Raw genomic sequence first — 18,118 nt, 5'->3', positions numbered from 1 at the left:
ACAATGAAGCTAGAAATTCAAATATATGTAATCACTCTTAGTGATGAGATGAATTCAGTAAAAGATTGACTAAAATGCTAAGTAACACTTTATCAAAAATAACATACTCCAGGGGCACCTGGGTGGCTCAGTGGGTTAAAGCCTCTGCCTTCGGCTCAGGTCATGATCTCAGGGTTCTGGGATCGAGCCCCACATCGGGCTCTCTGCTCAGTGGGGAGCCTGCTTCCTCCTCTCTCTCTGCCTGCCTCTCTGCCTACTTGTGATTTCTGTCTGTCAAATAAATAAATAAAATCTTAAAAAAAAAACATACTCCAATGACCTATTTTAATAAAACTTACTGCCTTATTCATTCTCAGATATTTACTGAATATCTAGGATATATATAAAAAACTATGCTTGGTGCTGGGAATTCAGCAGTGAGGATAATGAGGATACAGTCGCTATACTAATGGATGCTACAAGCCAATATATAAGGAAGGGGAAGAGGAGAGCGAGAGACACACATTAATGAGATAATCACAAAAATAAGTGTTTAATTACAAACAAACATGGAGGAAAGTGGTTGGTTCTCTACATGAGCACATCACAAAGTAATCTGCTGTAGATGGATGGACTAGGCAAGAGAGGAAGAAAGAAGAGCTAAGGTGGGGCTGTGAGGGCATGCAGGCAAAGGAAAGTGAAGTTGCAGAGGTCCTGTAGCAGGAGGCGCACCACGGAACCAAAGGCAGGCTACAGGCTGGCTGGTCCCAGAGGACACAGAGGAAAAGTGTCAGGGCAAGCACGGGACTGAAGAGAGGGGCCAGATAAAACCCCACAGGTTTTGTGTTGATGGTGGTGGGGATTCCTGACTGTTTTAAGGATATGGGTTTTTACCCTGAAAGCAATTAAAAGCCACTAAAAGGATGTAAGATAGGAGACAGCAAAATCAGAAGTACATTTAAAAAACATCAGATAGAAGAATTAGAGATGTTCCAGGATGCAGTCTCCTCCCTACAAAATCAATACAGCCTGACCTTTCCCAGAACCAGACTCAGCAGCACAAAACCTGTCTCTAGTACTGATTCTGTCACTAATTAAATATGAATCTTTATACAAGTTACTTCATATTATCTCTAATATGATCTATCCTTGAAGATCTCTAAGGCCTTGAACAACTCAAAAAACTCTTCTTCTAAGATCTTGTCCTCCAACTTGCTTTAGTCCTCAGGATCCAAGGAAAAGAGAAATCTAATACATATATAATTACCTGTTCTCTGAGACTGAGGCTCCCTACCAGTGCACGTGGCATTCGGCCCCTCCACCCACAGGGTACAGACCACAAACAGGAAGTAACAGGCTAGGCCTTCCACCAACTACCACTTACTGACCACCTCTGGATTTACTTTGTTCTAAGGAATTCTGTTTTCACAAAGGGGAGAAGTGAGGTCAATGTAGGCCGTAAACTGATTTCGTTTCTCTCTCTGCCTATTGTACAAAATACACGTTACATTTTAATGAAATGAGGCTGAAATCCATAGAGCCTTCATGACAACTTTCATTTTTTCACAATTATAAATCTTATCATGTATCTTAAAAGTAGTGTTTGAAATTCAGTCTAGCTATGATGTTACCAGATCTCGAAACAAGGATGTCAGACCTAAGGCTCTGCAGGCAGCTTAATTACCTGCTCCCAAAACATGACTGGTGATTCGACAAGCAGCATACAGAGTCTAAGATAAATAGATGCTTTGGATTAGGAATGCGGAAAGCCAACGGCAGTTCTCACAGGACAAACCACAGAGAAAATCACCTAGAACAGCCCCCCCCCCCATCAACCCCAGCCCTACAGTTCTAGAACTCCACCCTCTGAATGAGAGGTCTTCAGCTACAGACTGGTCACCTGACGGAGATAGATACTAACCTGATCTATACAGACCTGAAAACACTGACAGAAAAAATAAGACCTTGACTCTCCAAATTCAACTGAATGATGAATCTAATTTTCATTTAATGGCATAAAACAACTTATCAGCTTTTCATATGATAAAACAATCTGTAAGACTCATGTTAGCAACTTATAACTAATCAATATTTAGCCACTCCCTCTCACTTCTATAGTAATGCCCCAGGATCTTATATGTTAACATCAAAGAGAAGGCATGATACCACTGTTCAAACAGGATTAGAGGTGCAGATCATGGCATCTGAAATAACAAAGGCCACTGATTTCTTCCTTCTTTTGTGACCTCTGAAAGATGTCAGTTTCATGGCATTGAAAATAATCTCAACCAAAGGAGCACCTGAGTGGCTCAGTCAGTTAAGGGTCTGCTTTTGGCTCAGGCCATGATCCTGGGGTCCTGAGCCCCACGCTGGGCTCCCTACTCAGTGGGGAGCCTACCTCTCCTTCTCCTCCCCACCTGTGCACTTCTCTCTCACCATCTCTCTCTCTCTCAAATAAATAAAATCTTAATAATAATAATAATAATCTCAACCCAAGAACAACATACAGAAGAAGGCCAAGTAAAGCTGAACCTAGAGAAGTTTGAGCAGAAAACCAAAGCATTGCAATGCTATAGACAAAAGAGCAGATCTTCGGTGCAGCCTAATCCAAGACAGACAACAATACAGATTTTTAAGCCTAAACCATTTTAACGAGAGTGAGGGAGAAGAGGTAATCTGGGAGAGGGAATATCTCAGTCAGAGGCAAGAACAGATCAAATCCTGTCTCTGAAACCAGCTGTACAAACATGACAAAACACAATTTCTTGGGCCTCCGAGGACATTACTGCTTTAAAAAGTAACAGAGTAGTAAACAATTTAAGATAATAGATGTCAATACAAAGTGGCTTCCCAACTGCTAAACACCAAAGGAAATGAAACAGAAGAAACGAAAACACTGGAGCGTGTGAAAGCCCCTGCCTAGGAGCGTGCAGGCCAGGACTGCAGCAGATACACACAGAATGATGTTTAGACTGATTAAGGTACATAGGTCATGTTCTCTTTAAAGTGCTTCTTCTACAAACAGCCTTCACGGGCAGAAACAAATACTGAGTCTGAAAAACTGCCCTCTTTGAAAAAAAATTCACCCGCTGTCCCACCAGGCACCACCAGTGGGAAGCAGAGAGTCGCTGGAACGGGAACCAAGGGCCCACGCACCTGCTCTTCACCTGTTCACACCTAGCTCCAGGCGAATCCGCCCCTACAGTCACAGACCTCTGTAGCTTCTCAAGACCAGGCCTTGCCCTCTCACTCCTGACCGGGGAGGGAATCTGCTGCACTACGCCAGGGAGAGCATCGGCCGTGATGATCTGGGAAGCATTCTCTCAGAAGAACAGTGTTAAACCACAAGAGACTGGCTATGTAAGTAACAAGTTTATCTATACAAGCATGGTCATGCAACATTAAAAAAAAAAAAAACAAAAAAACACAACCTTTCTGATACTTATGATATGAAAAGGTTCATTTTATACTGTTCATTTTATATTGTTAGGAAAAATATGTTGGGAGGAGGCAAAGTACAAAACTCCCATTTAAATGACTTCCACTGTGTGTTAACAAGAAATTTCACGTGGGTCTTATCAGCTTTTTTATAATGTGTTGCTTGCACAGAGACAGACAGATCAACAGAACACAAGAGAATAGGTTACAAATCCAGAAGCAGACCTGATCATATCTGAAACCTTGAAGTAAGAGAGAGGAAAGCATTACAAAATCATGAGGAAACAACCAATTCAATAAAAGGTGTTGCTGTATTTATTTTCCATAGAGGGTAAAAAAAATCACAATGAGACTTCTACACCTCATTCCCGTCTTAAAAATAAACTCCAGATATATTTATAATCTGAATAACCTTTTAAAGCGTATGAATAACCTTTTAAAGCTATTAGAAAAAAAATAATAATGCAAGTGAAGAATGGGCAAAGGATATGAATCTAAAATATAAAGAAGAAAAACCCTGAAGACCCAATAAACATATGAAAACCTGCTTAACCTTATTAAGTAAAAAAACACATGAAAATGAGATAAGCATCAGGTTAGTAAAAATTTTAGCCTGAAAATATACAAGGTTGAAGACAATATAAGAATGGATGAGGAGGGGCGCCTGGGTAGCTCAGTGGGTTAAAGCCTCTGCCTTCGGCTCAGGTCATGATCCCAGGGTCCTGGGATCGAGCCCGCATCGGGCTCTCTGCTCAACGGGGAGCCTGCTTCCTCCTCTCTCTCTGCCTGCCTCTCTGCCTACTTGTGATCTGTCTGTCAAATAAATAAAATCTTAAAAAAAAAAAAAAAGAATGGATGCAGAAAGGAAAACATCCACTGACTGCTTGTGGGATTATAAATTTCTACCTTGGTATGCAGAATAACGTGGTTGCATTTGGTCAAATTCAAAGTGAGCAGAACCCTATGAATCACTATTCCAATTCTTATTATGGGACAAAGCTCGCATACACGCTCACAGAGGATATGTGTTGGAATTTTCAATGCAGCATTATGGGTAGCAGCAAAAGAAAAAATGTTTTTAAAGCACTCCAGATGTTCATCGTTAAGAGAATACATAAATAATGTGGTGTAGTAGAACATGAAGGAGTACTACAAATACTACCCAGTGCTTACAACGAGTGAGCTGGGTATGTGTTTATTAACAGAGCTAGGTATCAATAACAGGCAAATAGCAAAATGTCATAGAGTAAATTGAAATCCATACAAAACAATCTTTATGTTGTTTTCAGACACACAAATACATAGTGAAACCAGAAAAACACAGACTACATGTAGATAACATAGCAGATCTGTTACAGTGGCTGTCTCTTGACAGGAGGCTGGGGTGAAGGGCATCAGAGGTGTGGAGGGAGGGTGCAGAACAGAACTAGGGAGAGAATATTAGAGACTCAACAGTATAATGGTTGAAATTTTCTGTAATCCAAAGAACTAAAATATGAACATTTGTTTTAGGTGGCATTATGTGGAGTTTTATTACATTTTCCTCTGTACTATTCCGTAATTTGCTGGTATTACTGTTTATAATGCACAAAGAGTGACTGAAAGGAAATATTACAAAATGGTAAGAATATTCTACTCTGGGTAATGAGAACAAGACTTCTTTTTGGCTGCTGCTGTCCTAAATTTGTCAATTTTTCATAAAAGCATACATTGATTTTAGAATTGGGTAAAAAAACAGGAAAAAAATATAAGTGGTGATTAGATCCCATATAGTTTTGGTTCACAAAAGTATCAGTGACAGGATTTTGAAGGTTTTTACAAACATGACATTTGTACTCTCACTCCTTTAGTAAAGTACTCTATAAGCTCTAAAAAACAAAGTAAGAACCTATTTTGAAACCCCTAAACTTTTATATAAAACATTCATGTACCAATGGAGAGAACAAAACGTGCTTTTATGAACAAGAGTCTAGTCTCTGAGAAAGGATAAAGAAAGGGGCTCCGTAATGGCTACGGAGTATTCATGCTATCACCATCATCTATAGTGTAAGAAAGCCTGGTAAGAAACAAATCTGATGTGCATTCCAGTATGAGTTTTTATATTATTGTTGTTTTTATATTATTGTGGCATTTCAAATTGGAATAGAACCAGAAAGTAGTAAAATGTATCACTGTATTCCATTCCATCAGAAAACAAAATTGCAACTTAAAGAGCAGACTTGGGAAAACCTGTCACGGGGTACTGAAATCAGCCCCCTAAGTGAGGAGGTCTGGGTTAGCACTGAAGAGCTTGAGACAGAGAGGAATGGTCAGGTTTTAGATATATTTTGAGGGGAGACATTTTTAGGACTTTTGGTGCATTTTATTTGGTAGTGATTATGGCCTGAAGAATTGAAAGGAAGATGGGATTGGAAGATGTATTTAAGTTTATACCATAAAACTCTAAATGATAAATTTGACAGAACCCAAAAACAAATTATTGCTCCCATTTTTTCTGCATGTTCTGGGCAAGCCTTGCATTTGTGCTCATCACCAACAGAGCACAGTGGTGACGTTAAGGACACCAGAAACTAGTATTCAGAAGAGGCAGGAGGGACAATGTGTTTTCATGAGTGATGGTGTAACCAGCATTAATAAATGGTCTCAGGGAACTGCAGAGGCAAGATGATCTACATGAATAAGCTGCGTGTAAAGGGCCATGGTATTGTGGGGGGAAATAAAGGAATATTTATTACATGTGATGGGTATTGGTCAAATAATTTAACCTCACCAAACCTCAGTTTTCTCATCTGTAAAATGAGCATCCTACTATGCTTGTCGTGGTAGTCAAATACAGATTAACTTCAATTGGCAAAAACCTGCAGGTCCACTTTGCTGGAGGGTGCAGAGAAAGAAGCCAAGAGCCTAGCTCAGTGCCTGGCTACAGCAGGCATTAGTGGTATGAACTGAACATGGGAGGTTTTGCTTGATCAGGAAATGAAAAAAAGCAAACAGTCTTAGAAGCAGCAACCATAAGGTAATGAAATAATGCACAAAAACAGAACCTCTTTCTAATGAACAGACACAAAAATTTAAATATTGATACTGAATAATGACATGACAACAGAATAACTCCTTTAGCAACAGTTTCAAGAGGTGGTCACGTCTAGGAAAAAAACTGTAAAGCATTATATATGCTGTACATGTAACTATGCAGTATATATGCTGTTCAACCATCTAAGTACACAGACTACAAGGAAAAAAGCATACAAGTGAAAAGAGATGGGTCAGAATGTTAAGCTGTTTTCCCCAGAACATTCTTTTGCCATTTCATAGCTACTCCATCAACAGTCACTCTCACTTGTCTCAGCTCACAAACACAAGAAGGGACTTAGGAATGGGCCTCCTAACCCCAGTTAACCAATCAGGCAAGCCAAATCAACCTAGCAGTTAGCAGGGCGAAGAGCCAGAAAGCTCTCCCATCTACAACATGCCATGCTGGCTTTAAAACTGAAGAAGCAGTGGAAATAAAATGCCTAGATTTCAAAAAGCAACTTACCAGGGTGATGTCTCGAGACGCCGCAGCTGCGCTCATATGCAGACTCGGCTGCCTCACAGAACTGCTGCAATCAAGGGCTCGAGCGAATGTGCCCACGGCACTGAATAATCCACAAAAGCAAAGAGGAAAAATTAAGGCTCTGCTGTTTTTTTATGTTAAAAAACAAAAAACAAAGAACATGCATTTGGGTAGTGCATGTAAACTGTCAAAGTTGGCAGTGAGGATTCGGGGGCTGGGATCTGAGGTCTGAGTGTGGGTCTCAGCCTTGTCTCCAACGCACGCTGGGCCTTGGGCGAGATGCCCCCGTTTCTTCCCGTGCAAAGAACAGTGTTGGCCAAGAAGAGCGCTACATTCGTCCCCACTACATTTCCTTCCCAGGGCAGGCGGACTCGTTTCCTTCTTGCTCTTGGAACGGTCATTCAGGGACGATCTCCTGGAGTGGACCGCACCAGACAATGTGCCTTGGCATAGCGGACAGCACACTGATGAAATCAATCTCTGTCTGCATCTAGCAATCTCAGAAATGTGCCATCCCTAAGTGTATCAGCCTCCAAGAGGTAATCCTCTAAACAGACTGCAGAGGATTATTATCCATCATCATTACGGCTGGGGCTCATCTTGGGCAATACTCTTCTTTACACAGGAAGAAAGGTAAATTTACACAGGTAAATTTATACAGCCAATGTAGCTGTCAGATGGATATGGGCTATGGAGGAAAAATAAAGGAAAGGGAGAAGAAAAAAAAAAAAGTCAAACAAGTTCTTGGATGTTTGAGAATCAAATATTAAATAAAAAGTATTTTCTGTAAGATTTAAGCATCAACAAGCCAATTTATGATATATGGGTTATTATAAGGAAATGGAGGAAAAAGTGATTTGTGCACCATAAAGAAGGGAAAGACCCATTACGAAATGCCATGGAGTAAACAATTTGGTACTGAGCTGTGCTCAAAAAAATGAGAAGTAAAAAAGCTGCAGAGTTTGAAAATTATTGCAAAACAAGCTCTGATCACTTTTTTAGCCCAAATTGTGAAATCCCAATAACATTTTTTTCCTTGAAATGAGGTATCATCAATTGTAGCAACATCTTCCTACGAGGGCTCAAGATATAACAGATTTCCATTAAAACAAAACAAAACAAAAAACAATTACAACACTTTTTTCACTTAATGATTCAGAAGGCCTTCCCATAAAGCATGAAATGAACACAAGACTTGCTGCTTGCTCCTTGTGTTTTATTTTATTCCCTTTCCTTGTTGTCTGTATTTTAAGCATGTTAGCAGAGGAAGAAATTTTTTAAATATCCTAATCAACATATAACACAGGTGCTTTTATAAAAGCATACACAGTACTGCTCTGAACCCATTCATGTCACTCGCACCCAGGGCAAGAAACAAAACGCCAACAGCACCCCAGAAGACTCCTCATGCTCCTTCCCAATCTGTACTCCCTTCTTCTTCCCAAAAGAGAACCACCATAATGGATTCTAACACCATGGGTTAGTTTTGCTCACTTGAGAACTTACTAAAAGCACATACTATGCACTCTTTTCACATCCAGCTTCTTCTGTTCAAAATATGTTTATGGACTCAGGCATGCTACTGGTTATAGCCGTGTTGCTTCATTCTCCTTGCCATGGAGCATTTCTTTGTCTGATGCCCCTTCTCCAGCCCCACTCTCTTGATGAACATCTGTGTCCAGTTTGGGGCTACTCCAGGTAGTGCCGTTAATGCCATCTGTATGTGTATCTTCTGGTGCACAGGTGCATATATGCACGTCTGTTGAGTACACATTCAGGAGTGAAACGTAAAGGATGTAGGTGTCTGATGACACCAACTTCCGCTCCCACCAGCATGACAGGGGAGAGCCAGCTGCCCCACCTCTTTACCAATGCCTGCCTTTTAAATTTTAGCCACTCTAGTGGGACATGCAATTGTATCTGATTATGGTCTTAATTTGTATTTAGAGGGTCTTTTTTAAAACAAAAATTTTAAAAGGGTCAGGTGCATCTCTTTGGTAGTGTCTCTCATGCTGGCTTCAAGGAAAAAGGAAATTGTTATGGTCCTTGGCGATCAGAAAGAAGAAAAAACAATGAAAATCAAATTTGAAACTGCAATGTCTACTAAATAATCCCAGGTCTGGATAACCTGTCTGGAGTCTCTAGGCCAGTGGTTCCACCAATGATTCATTCCCACTCCCAAATCTTCAATCTCATCTATCCCCTGGACTGGCTTCCCCAACAATGTACTTCAGGTCTCCATCCAATCACCAGGGGCCAGGTGTGCAGGCTCTGGAGTCTGAATGCCCAGCCACCAACATGAAGTCTGATTTCCAAGGAGACAGACACTAGGTATAGTGCTAAGGTGGGCTGAGGTCCTTTTCCCCTTTGTGTTATGATAAAAGTTCAACAGAAAATTACAGAACATAATGAAGACCCTTCTAATCATATCTACATCTATCTGATTCTAATATTTTGCCATGTTTGGTTTAATTTTTTAAGAAAATAAATACTAGAAATTTTAGAGCCTCCTATTCCCATTCCTAGAATTCATACATATAATAAGCATATGCATCTATAATGCCCATTCATGAAATGAGACATTGTCTGCACACTGTAAAACTTTTTATAGGTGATCGTACCATGTCTATCTTCACTAACATTATTTTTGAGATTTATCTCTTTGCTATATATCCCTCTAATTCATTCATTTTCATTGTTGTAAAGTAATATTCTACCACTGAATATGCCTCAATTCACTTACCAATTTTTCCACTGTTTACAATGCTATGATAATCTCATTTACCATCTGTTCTGCAGTAATTACCCCATGAGCATCATTTAACTTTTATAATTGAAAAATAAAAATACATTTTTGTCCCATTCATTTTCTTAAAGGGGAGTCAGTCAGACAGCCTTATAAAGGCTTATAAAGCTCTCAAAGGAAAGCCATAGGCTTAGCAATAGGCCCTACTCATAGGCAAGTGCTGTAAGAGGAATTCAAGGTGCACATTACCACTGACATCTGAATAGTCCCAGTCTAGAGTAAAAGAGATAACTGCTCTAATTAAAGGCAAGGGATTTCAGGTATTGAATTTCACTTATACTGTTCCTTAGTGGTCAAATTTTTACAAGAAGCATTTATTATGTTTCTTAATCAGTAAATTAATAAATCTATTCTCAAACAAAAACTAATGGTTAATCATATTCAGGAAGTGGTGTGATATGTCATTAGATCTTCTCACATAATAAGAAAAAGAACACAACCAATGGAAAAGGTAGAATACAAGGGAAGGAATATACATACACCTATAAATTCTCTTCTAAAAAGAAAATATACTTCTTGACTCAATAGTGCCATACTTACCGTGCTACAACTAAGAACTGGTCAATCTGTCGATCCGTAAGTGGGCTATTTGGATCCCAAACTTTAACTTCCAATTTGGACTGTTCCCTCTCATCTGATTCTCCTGTCCGAGAACAAAGGAAATGGAGTCTTGTTACTTAACAAGGCAACTGTCACATACGGTATTGTGGTCACGACAGCATTCACAATGTAAGATCAATGTTTGTGGTTCTGGTACATTCTTTCAGACAGCAGATGGACACTTTGTAAAGTGAATGGATAATAATACAACTAAACCAATCATTTGACATCTTCATTTAGTCAGTAACCTTTATTTCTGGAGTACCTGCTGTATGTGTGAGGCACGAAGCCTCATGCTGAGGGATATGAAGACAAAAAGGAAAGCACTCCTGCCATGAGACACTTTCACTACAGCAAAACTAACACATAAGTAACTCTGATACAAATGAAAAGAAACAGATGTCATAAGGGACATACAGAAATGGCTGTAGTGGGTTGCCTGGGTGGCTCAGTCAGTTAAGTGTCCGACTCCTGGTTCTGGTACAGGTTTTGATCTCAGGATTGGGAGATGGAGCCCCACGTCTGGCTCTGTACTTGGCAGGGAGTCTGCTTGAGACCACTTTTCCCCTCTGCCCCTCCTCTCCTTCCCTGTCTCTAAGAGACAGAGAGAGAGAGAGAGAGAGAGAGAGAGAGAGGGCAAAGAAGGAAGGAATGGCTGTAAGATTCTGAGGATTGGAGAAATCACTTCAGACTAGTTAGGGAATGATGTCATAAAGGGGATGGCTTTTCTGCTAAGAACTCAAGGGTCCGAGGGGTACCTGGGTGGCTCAGTTGGTTAAGCATCTGACTCTTGGTTCGGCTCAGGCCATGATCTCAGGATCATGAGACTGAGCCCGCATTGGGCTCCATACTCAGCACAAGTCTGCTTGAATATTCTCTCCCTCCGTTTCTCCCCCTGCTCACAATTTCTCTTTCTCTCTCACTCTCAAATAAATAATCTTTAAAAAAAAAAAAAAAAAGAATTGAAGGGTCTGAGCGCAACGGCAAGGAGAAGGGCTTAAAAGTTATGAGAACGTGAACAAAATCATGTGGCTTTAAAATGGGATAGGTGAAAAGCAGCTCTTTTTGTCCAGAGTACATTAAGAGGAATGGGAGGAGATAACTAAGAGGAGAGTTTATGAACCTCTCCTCTTATGCAACCATCAGACAGGACTCAATGTCCAAAGAAAGGACAGGAAAGGAAAAGAGACTTGGGAGGCAACTGGGAGTCTGAGAGAATAAGAAGCCTAATAAGAAGCCATGGACTTATTAAACTGGGGGCTGGGTTGGCTCTGTGTTACTTCTGATCACCGCATCTACAACAGGAGGCAGAGTGCCCTGCACTGACACACTCTAAAGCTAGACACCCCCAGTGACTGACAAACCCTGGCTATGAGACTGCAGCACTCAGTCCTAGCAAAGCAACATGCAGGTATCAGCGGCTCAGCAGGAGAGAGGGGGTAGGGGAGGGTGGCAGACCCAGCCTTCCTGCCCGCAGGTCTCCTAAGTCAGCCACTGCCATCAGGGTGGGGCTCGCCCAGCTTGCCCCTGGTTCAAAGGCAGGAAACCACAGAGCCAAACTCCACCCTCAACATAAGAGGCACAAGCAGAACAGAGTGAGTACCAGGCCAAAGAGATCTCAAGTGTTTGAAAGGATTTCATTTTTCATTGTTTTTTTTTTTTTTTTAATATTTTATTTATTTATTTGACAGACAGAGATCACAAGTAGGCAGAGAGGCAGGCAGAGATAGAGGAGGAAGCAGGCTCTCCACCGAGCAGAGAGCCCGATGCGGGACTCGATCCCAGGACCTTGGGACCATGACCTGAGCCGAAGGCAGAGGCTTAACCCACTGAGCCACCCAGGCGCCCCTCATTTTTCATTGTTTTTGATTACGATTCTCAGCAAACTAAACCAAGACATTCAACATTAGCTCAGTTAAAACCCCCAAAATTTACAACCTGCATGAAACTTGAGAAAGCTAAATGGCACACTTACACTTTCCTGTAATCTTTGAATAATAAAACCCAAGAGAGGGGCGCCTGGCCTGGGTGGCTCAGTGGGTTAAGCCTCTGCCTTCAGCTCGGGTCATGATCCCAGGTCCTGGGTTCAAGCCCCACATCGGGCTTTCTGCTCAGCAGGGAGCCTGCTTCTTCCTCTCTCTCTGCCTGCCTCTCTGCCTACTTGTGATTTCTCTCTGTCAAATAAATAAATAAAATCTTTAAAAAAAAAAAAAAACCCAAGAGATAAAATGATAAAAAAAGATAAAATAATGATAAAATGAAATCAAGATGATTAAATGACGCTATTCCGTATTAAGCCCCTATTACACTACATATTCCAGAATGTCACAGTAAAACTGATCTTCACTTCCAAATTCAAGTTAGTTAAATTGATACATTTCAGTCCCATCCATACATTCTGCAGCACAGAGCAGAAAAATTAATTCAATATAAGAATTCTAAATAAAGGGGCGCCTGGGTGGCTCAGTAGGTTAAGCGGCTGCCTTCGGCTCAGGTCATGATCCCAGGGTCTTGGGATCGAGTCCCACATCGGCCTCCCTGCTCAATGGAGAGCCTGCTTCTCCCTTTCCCTCTGCCTGCTGCTCTGCCTACTTGTGCTCTCTCTCTGTCAAATAAATAAAAATCTTTTAAAAAAAGAAGAATTCTAAATAAATTCACACAAGCAATAATAAAACATTCCTGGAAGCATTCATACTAATACCTAAAATGCAGACAATACCATGGGATGAGAACCAAAATAGCAGCAGCAGCAACGACAAAAGAATAAATACAGAAATGTTCCATACCAAACAGTCACTCTCAGCTAATGAGAATTCCCCATTTTGAATTCACCATATAATTAATTACATTTATATCACAGTGTGGTCACTTCTTCACAGGGGACAACTTTTAAGAACCTATTTAGAATCTATAAAACTAAATTCTCAGCTAAGCTAGCAGTAATCTTTGGAATGGTCTTAGTAACTGTGATATGAGCCAGAGATAGGATCAAGATTAATTTTAGGATCTGGTCATGTTCATTCTAGTCAACATAATAATCTCACTTCCCACGTCCATTTATGATAATCTGTGCAATTCTAATCTAGTCCCATACAAGCCCATGAAGGTCTCCCTAATTTCTGAGTTCTTTTAAAAAAATGTATTTACCAACTACTTACATAAGTGTACACAGCACCTTGTTTTTGGTTCATAAGTTCTTCATAATTTTGAAAAAAATGTACATTCAGCAACGATTTTAAATGTGATAGCCCTAACCTTCCAGCTATATATATTTTTTTAAAGATTTTATTTTACTTATTTGACAGACAGAGATCACAAGGAGGCAGAGAGAGAGAGAGGAGGAAGCAGGCTCCCTGCTGAGCAGAGAGCCCGATGCGGGGCTCAATCCCAGGACTCCGGGATCATGACCTGAGCCGAAGGCAGAGGCTTTAACCCACTGAGCCACCCAGGCGCCCCTCTCCAGCTATATTTTAAGGTTTCTAGAAAATATGGACAAGGAAGGAAGGAAGGAGGAAGGAAGGAAGGAAATATGGACAAAATAATTCTTCAGTATTACCACCCGAAAAGCACATGATGTTCAAAGACTCTGAAGAACTAAAACTGTATGGAACTCATCCTACGGGACCTTTCCAGAGAACTAGAAATATTCTTTGTTCTAAACACAGTTCATTTTCATTTTCTTTGTACCAACAATTAGAGTACTATACTTTTTATGTTATATTTAATTCAGAAACTCACAAGGATGCCATTTGTCACCATTTTTATTTAATATTGTTCTGAAAGTTTAGCTAATGTTTTAAGTTATGAATCAAAGGAATAATAAGTTATAAGAGACAAATACATGGGATCTAAAAAAACAAAACTCATAAAAACAGACAGTGGAATGGTGATTACCGGGAGCTGGAGGATCAGGAAATTGGGAAGATGTTGTTTAGGGGTACAAAATTCCAACTAGTAGATTTAGTAAGTCCTGGAGATTTAATATGCAGCATCATTATTATAAGTCAACAATACTATAAACTTCAAAGCTCATAAGAGACTAGACCTTAATTGTTCCCACAACAAAAAATAAGTAATTACGTGATGTGATAGCAGTGTTAGCTAAGCTACGGCAGTAATCACACTACAATATATAAATTCATCAAATCAACACACTGTACACAAACTTACACAATATTATAGGTCAATTATATCTCAATAAATCATAAAAACTAAGTACCTAGAAAGGCAAAATAAAAATAGTATAAAAAATTCAAGTGCCATTCCAAAGGAAATACAATGTAAAAATGTATTTTTTTATTATAGGAACAAAAATATAAAACGCTGAAGTAAAACTGGAGTTACGTTTATATAAAGAAATTACAAAACTTTCAAAGAAGAAAACTTGAGGAAAAAGAGTAAAGATTTAAAATCCTAAGGCTATCTTTTCTGTACAAGTATCCCAATAGGTTAAATTTCACAAAATTTAATTTTGGAAGCCAATAAAATAATTTGAATATTAATATCCACAAACATTATTAAGAAGAGAATAACAGGGGCGCCTGGGTCACTCAGTCGTTAGGTGTCTGCCTTCAGCTCAGGTCATGATCCCAGGGTCCTGGGATCGAGTGCCACATCAAGCTCCCTGCTTGGCGGGAAGTCTGCTTCTCCCTCTTCCATGCCCCCTGCTTGTGTTCCTTCTCTCACTGTGTCTCTCTCTGTCAAATAAATACAATTAAAAAAAGAAGAAGAAGAAGAATAAAAGAACTAACTAAACTGGGTGGGATTATATTATCTAGCAAAATCTATAAACAATGCTGCCCTGGCACAAAAATAATCAAAAGCATAGAAAGAGACTAGATCACAGAATAATTTATATTTCAGAATTAAGTATTATTATAATAACATAAATACTAACACAAAAATAGCATTTACTGTTTACTATTTCCCAAGAGCCCTTACTGCAGATTTCTCAACCTCAGCACTATCAATACTTAGGGCTGAGTAACTCTTTGTTATGGGGGTCTGTTCTGTGTGTTACAGGATGATCAGCAGCATCCCTGGTCCCTCGACTCACTAGATGCCACTGGCATCTGTGCCCTACCCCCCCACCTCCACTCCCTCCACCAGCTCTGACAACCAAAAATGTCTATAGACACTGTCTAATGTCTCCTGCCCATGGGTTGAGAATTACTGTTCTACATGGTTGCAATCAACACCAGTTTACACCTAATAGTTATAGGCTGGTGTTTTTAAGTTAGTTAACATCCACCATGTTGTTGAAAAGCATATTCTCCAAAATTACACACTAAAAAAATAGGGTTTATGGAAAAAAAAAAAACCTTTGAAACTCTATTAAACTTGGTAACCAGAGTATTAAAAAAAGTAATATTCACTAATAAGAATACTAGCCCAGTTAACTCTCTACCACCATTTTCAACAAAACCAAACATTGGTTGACCCTTTATCTCCTTAAACCCCGGACTCACACCTCTTCCACTGAGATGTAGGTCAGTGTATACAGTTCCTATAAAATTTAAACAAAACAAAACAAAACAAAACAACGGGTGTAGGTTTCCTCTTAAAAGCCAGGTAAAATATCTTCCAACCCCCCTTCATCTGTAACTCTTAAGCTTCCCCATATATTTTCACCATAATGGAAAGTGCCACAGATTTTAAGGCCACTAAACCAGCCATTACTTGCTCTAGAGGAAAGCCCTTCTTGTAGAATTTCCATCTTTTTTTTTTTTTAAAGATTTTATTTGAATTTCCATCTTTTTTCTCTTCACCTCTTTTTATCTGTAAGAATACTGGCTTCCCCAATCGCTGGGAAAAGTCTCCTATAAATTGACCCAACTTCCACACTATACTGATATTTCCCTATTTATCAACTGCAGATGAACAAATTCAAGTTTCAAAAAAAGTGAATATGATAGCAGAAGGGACTATACTACTTCAATTCTTTAATTCTCAAAGACAGCTACCTCCCCAAATCCCCAAGAGTTATTTAATCAGTAGCAGTAGGCAGTGCGGGTCAGGGGAGAAGCAACTGCAACAGTGAACAGGGACAGTCAGGAGCCATGTGAAATGCTTTACAGAATTACTTCATGGGATCCTCACAGCACTAGGATGTGTGCACAAATACTACCATTAAGGAGGAGAAAATGGGAACTTCGAGGAGTTAGTTTTCCCCACGTTACTCAGCTAAACTGATTACTGCCAGGTTTTACACAAATCTGTAAATCCAGTCATTTTAGTTTATTAATGTTATAATACTTTTCTGCAGTTACAAATTTTAATTTAATACATAAATGGACTTTTAAAATTTCAGTATTACAGTGAAATAATACAGTGAAGAAATAAAGCAAAACTCCCCAAGAGCACATCTTTTTCAATGGAAAGTTCTCTAGGTGGTTTATTCAAACTCAGTAAAAGATTTAAAATATCAAAGAAACTTTCACCTTCTTTTGCAAACTATATACCGATCTTTCCAGATCTCAAGAGTTTGTTAGATGGTGGGTAGCCATAAGTAAATTTAAAAATTCTGAAGCTACAAAAAGATTTATTCACTAGCAAGACAAATGCCACAACAATGTCTTAGAATCCATCAAGACACATTCACAAACAAAGCAAGCCTGTCATATATTCTGGCATGGTGCTGATGCTGCCACCTACTCAGATAGTAATTCAAGTTCGGTATTCCATGCCAGTGCAAATCGGAATCTGGCCACACTGGTCAAAACGTACCCACTCAAGAGTATCAAAAGGGTTAGTAAACCCAGACTGCAACAAGTCCTAAATATCTGTTCTTGAGTATGATATTTTCTACTATTTAACTTCCCTGCAAACAGGTACTAGCTACAATAGGAATTTCTATGATGGTAATGTCCATGTTTTCCAAGAGTGGTTTAACTGTTGGTGACCTATTTGCCACCCTACACCCTTCTCCCCTGAAAATATATTAATTACAAAACAGAAGGGGGCTCTTTAGATCTTGCATCTAATTAGTTGCCTGATTACAAGTGAAATGAAACATGTTGGATATGCTAACTGCTTTAGGCTGAAATAGGAATCCAAAGTGACTTCTTCATTTATGATGAAAAATATGGTGTTTTTCTTTGTTGAAAATGAATACTTAACAGTTAACAAATTATAAACTTAAAAATAAACTTAACAAGAAATGTATAAAATCTATATGACTGAATCTATACTAAAAAAAACAAAAAACAAAAAAACCACAAGATCCAGAAGTAGCCTTGAACAAAGAAAAAGACATCCCTTGTTTCTAATTAAGATTTTTCAAAGCCATCAAAAGTCTGTTCTCCCTAAATTAACTTAAAAATTAACTGAAATGCCAATAAACATAGTAAGGAAGATTCAAGCTGATAATAAAGTTTATTCAGAAAAATAAGAGGAGGATTAGCCTCACCAGGTATTACCACACATACAAAGTCGCTATAATTAAACCAGTGAGTTCCTAGAACATTAACAAACAAACCAGTCAGACAGAATAAAAACCTCAAAACAGACCCCCACAGACCCATAGGAATAGACTCAATATTATGAAATGACCAGTCACCTCCCAAAGTAATAGAAAATATTAATATAATTTTAATCAGAATTCTAATGAAATCTGGGAAGGAAGTATTTGACTAAATGATTTAAAAAAGATCAACAGTCGGAAAAATATCTCTGAGATGAGACATCTCCCCACCCTGCCACACACACACACACACACACACACACACACACACACACAC

General features: G+C 39.3%; 1 protein-coding gene across 2 annotated transcripts in view; it reads right to left on the bottom strand.

The window, feature by feature from the left end:
* The window catches only part of LOC111158426 (metastasis associated 1 family member 3), a 167,726-nt gene that overhangs the window by 58,057 nt on the left and 91,551 nt on the right, over positions 1-18,118 (bottom strand). For both annotated transcript variants that reach the window (XM_022520432.1, XM_022520433.1), the window contains exons 7-8: positions 10,320-10,422; positions 6,956-7,055 (exon numbers count right to left, since the gene is read on the bottom strand). In XM_022520432.1, the coding sequence (XP_022376140.1) occupies positions 6,956-7,055; positions 10,320-10,422 (203 nt within the window). The remainder of the gene's footprint in view (positions 1-6,955; positions 7,056-10,319; positions 10,423-18,118) is intronic.

This window comes from Enhydra lutris, unplaced genomic scaffold (assembly GCF_002288905.1).
Source record: "Enhydra lutris kenyoni isolate GAN:26980312 unplaced genomic scaffold, ASM228890v2 scaffoldscaffold59, whole genome shotgun sequence".
NCBI classification, from domain to species: domain Eukaryota; kingdom Metazoa; phylum Chordata; class Mammalia; order Carnivora; family Mustelidae; genus Enhydra; species Enhydra lutris.
The sequence above is the reverse complement of the archived record's forward strand: the minus strand, read 5'-3'. Positions and strand labels throughout refer to the sequence as shown.